The 8,082-nt window shown below is 40.2% G+C and overlaps 1 protein-coding gene across 1 annotated transcript in view; it reads right to left on the bottom strand.

The window, feature by feature from the left end:
- Positions 1-900: 900 nt before the first annotated feature.
- msk (importin-7 msk) overlaps positions 901-8,082 on the bottom strand; it is a 96,057-nt gene continuing 88,875 nt past the window's right edge. Inside the window, exon 22 of the mRNA XM_053774190.2 lies at positions 901-1,833. Coding sequence (XP_053630165.2) covers positions 1,769-1,833 — 65 coding nt within the window. The 3' untranslated portion in view covers positions 901-1,768. The remainder of the gene's footprint in view (positions 1,834-8,082) is intronic.

Genomic DNA, 8,082 nt, shown 5'->3' with positions numbered 1-8,082 from the left:
TATATATATATATATATATATATATATATAAAGCAGCTACCAACATTTAATATATTTGACGTAGTTTTCTCCTACCTGTGTTTAATGGTAAACCAATGCATATACAACTTTCCCACAAATATTGCAGAAACTAATGGCATAACTTATGCCATTATGATGAACATCTAATACATAATACTTACTCAATTTATAAGAAAGATATTCCAATCACTGTTGCTCAAAAAACTATTTTGGTTTCAAAAGAATATCCTGTCACCACTTTAATAGCACTGATGCAAGTTTTAGTATTAGGAAAATTAAGAGTTGCATCTAACAGTGCATTGTGATTTTATCAGAGAAGCAAATAATGTATCTGTTCATTTACCTTTTCTATTCCTGAATTATTACAAAGTAGCTGTTAATAGTGAAAGAATGCCAATATCAGGAGAGAAGGGAGGGGGGGGGGGGAAGACTTCATTATATACAAATAAAAAACAAAGATTGTAACAGTTTTTGTCAACCAAGGCATATCTTCAGGCTTGGAAGGCAAATTTTGATTAGTTTAACAGGTAGAGGGTGAACTGGCAAGATCATAATGTGTAAACACAAGTGCACCACTACAAATGCCCAGACTGGCAAAAGAAAATCATCCAATTGGCCCAATTCACCCACCCAATAATGTCACCATTAACAGTTTTAGTGCAGCAGTGCTTTATCAGCCCTCTAGCTTCAATTTATGAATTTATTTTTCATTCATCATGCACAGTTCAATGAATCCATTCCATACTGTATTTATATGAACAATATATTATGATAAATGTAGAATGGCTCATATGTCACAAAAATCACAGTAAATATTAATGGTAAAAAGGTTAATACTTAAACCCAGACCTACCAAGGAGTATTTAAAAAAAAAAAAAAAAAAAATTGAACTCATTAAGTTAGATATATCCTGGATGGTACATAATAAAACTCAAATCATTGGAGAGGATCATTTAAATCCACTCCAGGGATTATTGTGGAGAGAGCAGCCCGTACCACCTCATTCCACACCGACCTACAGAACAACCTGTATTTTTCCAGGTCTCCAATCTTCTACACTGAGCAACATCAGCCATACAGCAATAGCTTGGCTGTATTGAATGTTGTGACTCAGCTGGCTGAACACCAACATTAGATGGTGGTCAGCTCCAGAGGCGGGGCTGCTCTTTTGTACATAGATCATTCCTGTGCTCCAGTTTGGGGACAGCAGATATGGACAACAAAGCCAAGGGGGCCAAAAATACCACAGAGGATGTTCTGGGCTGTTGCATAGAAAAAAGTAAAACTTGTTCTTCAAAGCAATGATACTCAAGATCTTGCATATAATTCAACATTTAAAGTAATCAAATACCTTCGACAAACAAGGCAGTGACCCAGGCAACATCCCTACAGGTGGTAATAGTAGTAGGGAAGAAACGGATAATACTACAGTAATTATGAAAATAGAAGCACACATTTAATTGGTTTATAGTATACCTCATTCAAGCTTTGATAGGGGAAGGGGCAGAGATTAATGGCAGGCTATTGTCAGTATTAAGGAAACGTGTGCACACTTAGATGAGTTTTATACAAGAATAACAAAATTTTATCCTATACTGCAATACCTGCTGAAAAGTCTCTAGGTGAGACATGGAGCTACATCACTGAATAATGGGACATACCCTGATGCATTCCCAAATTTTTATTAGACTCTCTGATCATGCCTATAACGTATGCTTAAGGCACTAAAATTAATGTAGTTCTTGGATTAAGAGCCAAAAGATCCACCGAAGTTGAAACTTGAAGGAACTGCAGTTTGCTGGAAGTTGTAACCTGAAAAAAAGTTTTGCCTTAATCGTATGAATATTACTACAGTATAGTAAACACTCATCACAACTGTAATCAGTGTGCAGGGGTTTACATCTAAGGGTTATTTGGGGTGGCTCGGTTGTTCGGTTGACAAAATCATGAAGAGAAGCTTTTGAATGACCATCAAATCAAGACTCCATTAAGGTACAGTGACATAAGTATCAGTGACAAAGTTGCAAAGATGGGGGAAAAAAAAAATGAAAGCAGTAATGAAAACACATACATTACATGACAGTGACTGCAGCAGTGAAGATAGGTGAAGATGAGAGCCAATTGTAGTGTCAGTGATGCAAGATTCACATAGGAACAAAAGTATGCATTATTCTTATTATCATGGTTATTGTAGGGGAGGAGTGGAAGAATTTCAGTGGGGAGGTATTAAAGGAATTAGGTCGTGTATCTGAGAAAATCTGAGCGAAGCAAGGAGCAGCAGTAATAGTAAAGGATTTTGACTTCTGCCATAGGTATGATTAATAAACAGTCATTATAGAAAAAGTGTATAAATTCAAGAATTATGTGGATTAAAATAAGGGTGAGATATGATGGGGACTAATAGTAAGTGCTTACACACCTGGGGAAGAGAGGAATGTAGAGAAGATACATTTTAAAAGTTATGATAGAAGTGTTTAAGGGAGTGTCAAAATAAATTAGAAAATAATTACTTAAGGGGACTTAAATGCTAATGGGAGAAACTGTTCTAGAGGGTGTAGTAGGAAACTATGGAGTGCCAAGGGTAAGTAATAATGGGGGAAGGGAGGGCCCTTAATTTAACCATGTATAGAAATAGATTTGGTAATAGGTAATATGTATATTAACCCTTTGACTGTTACGGTCGTATTTATACGTCTTACAAGCCAGTGTTTCAGACGTATTAGTACGCCAAAATTCAAGCGGCTTCAAATCAAGCAGGAGAAAGCTGGTAGGCCTACATATGAGAGAATGTGTGTGTTCAGTGTGCACAGTATAAAAAAAATTCTGCAGCACGCAGTGTATGAGAAAAAAAAACTTTTTGGATTAAAACGCTGACTTGGAGGTGTATTTTCGTATAGTATTTATGGTTGCATTCTCGTTTTATTGGTCTCATTTGATAGAATGGAAGACATTACAGAAACAGAAATGATTTTGATTGGTTTCAAGAGTAAACAAATAACACCACACATCCAATACATGTCAACTGATGAGTCTAATATTCTTTCGCAAGTGTGCTATTATTATTTATACCATTTTTACAATACTGCAGTAGTCTGCATAACAGTAAATCTTCTATTTTTTGTGAGAATAAAAATTCAAAATGGAAAGCAAGAGTAATGTAAGAGGGGCCTGGAGACATGACTAATGAACAGAGAAAATGCTATTTTAGTGCCAGGAATGTCTGTCTTGTTTATTCTGGACCCTATTTTGAAATTGGTATCTTTTTTAATTTGTGAGAAATTGGTCAAAATGACAATTTCTGACAACTTTATTGGGTAGTTGAAATTGGTAAATGGGTGGTTTCTTGTATCGAATTGATGGAACAAAGGGAGTTCTAAAGAAATAGCTATGAGTTTGGTCGACTGGAACAACGGAACTGGCCGAAAATAGGGCTCAAAGTGGGTGAAATCGCCGATGCACATATACTGCCGAGATTGCTAACTTCACGAGAGCGCAATTCCTTAAGTTTTCCATCAAATTTCATACTTTTGTTGTAATTACCATTGGGAAATTATTATCATTTCATAAGAAAAAATTTTTTTTTGAATGTTCTGTGCCAAACACACACTTCCGGATTTGGGGTCGTGACAGTCAAATGGCTAACAAAAAGGGGTTAATAAGTATATGAGATATAATACAGGGCATGATAGCAGTTTGTCATACTATGTATCAGATGAAATGCTGCTGCGTAGACTTGTAAATGTGCATATTTTTAGAGGGGCAACATATATTAGACCAATAATTACTGTTACATTCAGCAAGAGTAAGAGGTAGATGGGTATAAAGAAAGTTGTAGGTGGGTAAGAAAGTGAAAGTTTGTAAATTAGAGAGGATAGTTAAGACATGAGGTGATAAGCAGAAAAATGTCCATTAAAGACTAAAGACCAGTTTAATCAAATTTGTATCATTCATTACCAAAAATTGTTGTAAACAGTTGAAGGCATCATCTCAAAAGTTACATTTCGCAAGTTCATTGGTTTTCTTCTCAACACTTCATGAGCAAGCATTGGGTAAAATTAGGTTAAGAAGAGTACAGCTAATGAGGAGATAAAGGTATGGGGTAGATTTAAGAATGCAGTGTTGTGTACACAGCAGAAGTTTGTGGGTAAGGAGCGTAGGTGCAGGAGGGAAGAGGAGTTACTAAGTAAAAAGGGTGGTTAGGGAGAAAAAGTTGATATGTGAAAGGTTTCTACCATGCAGAAATGATACAGAGGGAAGAGTATATAGAGAGCATCACTGTGGTTGCAGGGGTCATGTCTAAGTTCATGGTCCAAACATCGCCTTGCCTTTTGAAAGATTCACTCCCTGCTAGCTTTATGGGCCCTATGTACCAGTTCACTACTTATTTGAGATCATTTCACTTCCAAACCACTCAGACTAAAGGAAATACTTTGATATCCTTGTAGGTATCTATGTCTAACTTCCAACTGTCCCTGCCTCTAAGTACATTTCTCACCACAGTTAGTCCCTGACAATTCCTCTTATAGTAGCTCAAACCCCTTAGCTCTGAAACAACCATAGTTGCATATTTCAGCACTTCTACTATTTCAAGTGTGGGTTTCTTATTGATGCTGCATATTCCAAGATCAGCCTGGAATGATTCTTGCACTGGCACTGGTTTGCCAACAGGTGTGAATAATCAGGAATGGTTGCCTGAGAATAATCTCAGTAGTAGTAACCAGTTACCAGTAACCAGTGTACCAGTAGATGACTCACTACCAACCGTCTCTGCCTGAGTCACTGTCTGTATTCATATTGTGCTGACCACAGCAGTATACAAAGACCCCCTCACATATGGGTACTGTGGGCGGTCAGTCATACGAGAGTGAGCAAGGAGGCAAGGTTACGGCTGTTTGGGCGCTCCCCACATTATCCGTAATTATACGTACTTCCAGCCTACGTGAGTATTACTTTACCCTATCCACGTGTTCGAATCCCACATGATAAATGGTGGCAGCGGTGGGATGAGGTGGTGACTCTCGCTGGCGCTCTGGCGCGCACTCCACTCACTACCCACGAAAGTGGCTTGATAAGCCACTATGCCACAGGGATGGTGAAGACCACTCTTAGCATCCAACAGGGAGCACAAAGCGATATGAAAATACTTCAGAGGAACTTGCGTGGCTTACTTCTCTCTCTCAGCTGGGTTAGAAGCTGGGTTGGCTGACTGGCTTAACCCATGAGAATGGCTGACTGGAAGACGTGTAACGATGCACACAGCACGGAGGAGCAGGTGGATGACAGGAGACAGGCTGACTGGCGTTCACTTCCACAGTCTGGCTTACTGACTGGCTTAATTGCAAAATCCGGGTCAACCCCTCGGAGATTGAAGCAATTAGCACACGAACTAAGCCAGGAAGCTTGAAACGGCTGCAACAGGCTTGCAGGGTGGAGGTTGTGAGGGGAGCGGCTAGCTACGGTTCACCTTTGACCCGCCGGCTACTCACAAACAGTCTTCTAACGTCTTGAAATACCCTTCAAAAGCTTAATTTCCACGCTCCACACCGTTGCCACCATTTATCATGTGGGATTCGAACACGTGGATAGGGTAAAGTAATACTCACGTAGGCTGGAAGTACGTATAATTACGGATAATGTGGGGAGCGCCCAAACAGCCGTAACCTTGCCTCCTTGCTCACTCTCGTATGACTGACCGCCCACAGTACCCATATGTGAGGGGGTCTTTGAATACTGCTGTGGTCAGCACAATATGAATACAGACAGTGACTCAGGCAGAGACGGTTGGTAGTGAGTCATCTACTGGTACACTGGTTACTGGTAACTGGTTACTACTACTGAGAATAAGACCTCCCTAGCATAGGCCAATAGGCCTACTGCAGTGATTTTTTTTATTTAGGAAAGCAATAGTTTGGCAACAATAGGACTTACCTAGCACTGGCCAGTAGGCCCAAAGTATAAATCAATTTAGAGTGACATTTAAGTAAAAATACAAGTGAGGTTAGGGATGAATTACTGCCAAGTGTTTATTTTATAGTGGATTATCAGGGTCACTGCACACAAGAGAATTTGTGTAAAGCAAAATCACAGTAAGAGCAAACATGTACTTATCATACTTACACAGTAAATAAATAAAAAAAAAAAAAATTAAAGGAGGGCAATTTTATCTGTGTAATAAGATAAAACAAAAATTTAGGACCAGTACTTACTGAGATACAAGACCGCAAAGTTGGCACTGGATGTTCACCTGACAGCAACATGGAGTCCTGCCGCTTGCAGAAATGTTGCCGATGTACTTTTTTTTCGTTTTTATTTTAATTTATATAATTTTTATGTTCTGATAATTACAATTTACAGTAGTTCTTGTGATTTCATAGCCAATCTTTGTTCTGACACTAATATTAGGTACTGAAGTAATACTTAAATAGTCGTGCACACACACTGACAAGTGAACATTTTCACCTGCCTTGGCCATTTATTATTGTCTAGAAATATATACAAAGTATTTATAGGTTCCAGCAATGTTTTAGACATGCTGGAGTATATGAAACTCCTTGAAGCACAGTGTAAGATGAGTGTCACTCTACTGCTGACAGTGCAGCAGTGGAGTGACACTTAATGATCATGCAGTGCTCCAGGGAACCCTGGAGCAGTGCACTGTCTAGCTCTGCCTCTGTGTGTGTGTGTGTGTGCATACGCGCATGTGCATGTGTGTGCGTGCGTGTGTGTGTGCATGAGCGCGTGTGCATGTGTGCGTGTGCATGTGTGCACGCGTGTGTGTGCATGTGTGTGTGCATGGGTGTGTGTGCATGTGTGTGTGCATGTGTGTGTGTGCATGTGTGTGCATGTGTGTGTGTGTGCATGTGTGTGTGTGTGTGTGCATGTGTGTGTGTGTGTGCATGTGTGTGTGTGCATGTGTGTGTGTGTGTTTGCGTGTGTTTGTCTGCATGTGTGTGTGTGTGTGCATGTGTGTGTGTGTGTGTGTGCATGTGTGTGTGTGTGTGTGCATGTGTGTGTGTGTGTGTGCATGTGTGTGTGTGTGTGCATGGTGTGTGTGTGTGTGTGCATGGTGTGTGTGTGTGTGCATGGTGTGTGTGTGTGTGTGTGTGTGCATGGTGTGTGTGTGTGTGCATGGTGTGTGTGTGTGTGCACGCATGTGTGTGTGTGTGTGTGTGCATGTGTGTGTGTGTGCATGTGTGTGTGTGTGTGTGCATGTGTGTGTGTGTGTGTGTGCATGTGTGTGTGTGTGTGTGTGTGCATGTGTGTGTGTGTGTGTGTGTGCATGTGTGTGTGTGTGTGTGCGCATGTGTGTGTGTGTGCATGTGTGTGTGTGCGCCTCAGTCTCGGAGTGGCTTATGAACCAACAGATATTACACATGATGCAGAGTTGTCGTGTCTGATTCCTTATCACGTGAAAATGCGTATTACTTGCCAGTCATGCTTATTATAATGGCTTATATATACGTACAAGCACAGTATAGCATTTTCTCTGGATTTTCTTTGGGTTATCCTAGGTAATTTACAATATGTATGATAACTGTACTCATGTGTACCAGTGAGCGAGAGGCATACAGAGATATAAAGAGAGACAAAGACAGCCAAAATCAGTTGGCCGGCCAGCCAGCCAGCTGAGTACGTATTACACGTTCCAGAATCTTTTCTCTTTACTTAGGGCATAGGTTATAAGACTTTCTGGCAGGATGACACTACCAGTGGTATAAAAAATGAAAGGATGTGGCAAAAATGTTGCGCATGGGTTATTGTCGAGGTTTTTGATATTTCATCGACCACTTGTGGCCACATCCATCGCAAAGCCACCAAACTCTGGGTCATCACTTTCCTCTTAAAAGGGGAATGTTAAAAGAACATGACATCAATGAACCCCTGGGGTTTCCCATGCTATTTGCTCTAGCTGGCACTCAACTGAACTGGTGCTCCCACAAGCTACTAAGTGGTCCCAGATTTTTTAAATACCGTGCACACCGAGTGTTAAGACCCATTCTATACTGACCCGGCATCTCAGGCCAATCGTCCTAAATTTGGAGGCAGGAAAAGTAAAACATC

The sequence above is a fragment of the Cherax quadricarinatus genome, chromosome 7 (assembly GCF_038502225.1).
Source record: "Cherax quadricarinatus isolate ZL_2023a chromosome 7, ASM3850222v1, whole genome shotgun sequence".
NCBI classification, from domain to species: domain Eukaryota; kingdom Metazoa; phylum Arthropoda; class Malacostraca; order Decapoda; family Parastacidae; genus Cherax; species Cherax quadricarinatus.
Note: the sequence above shows the minus strand (reverse complement) of the source record. Positions and strands in the feature narration are given on the sequence as shown.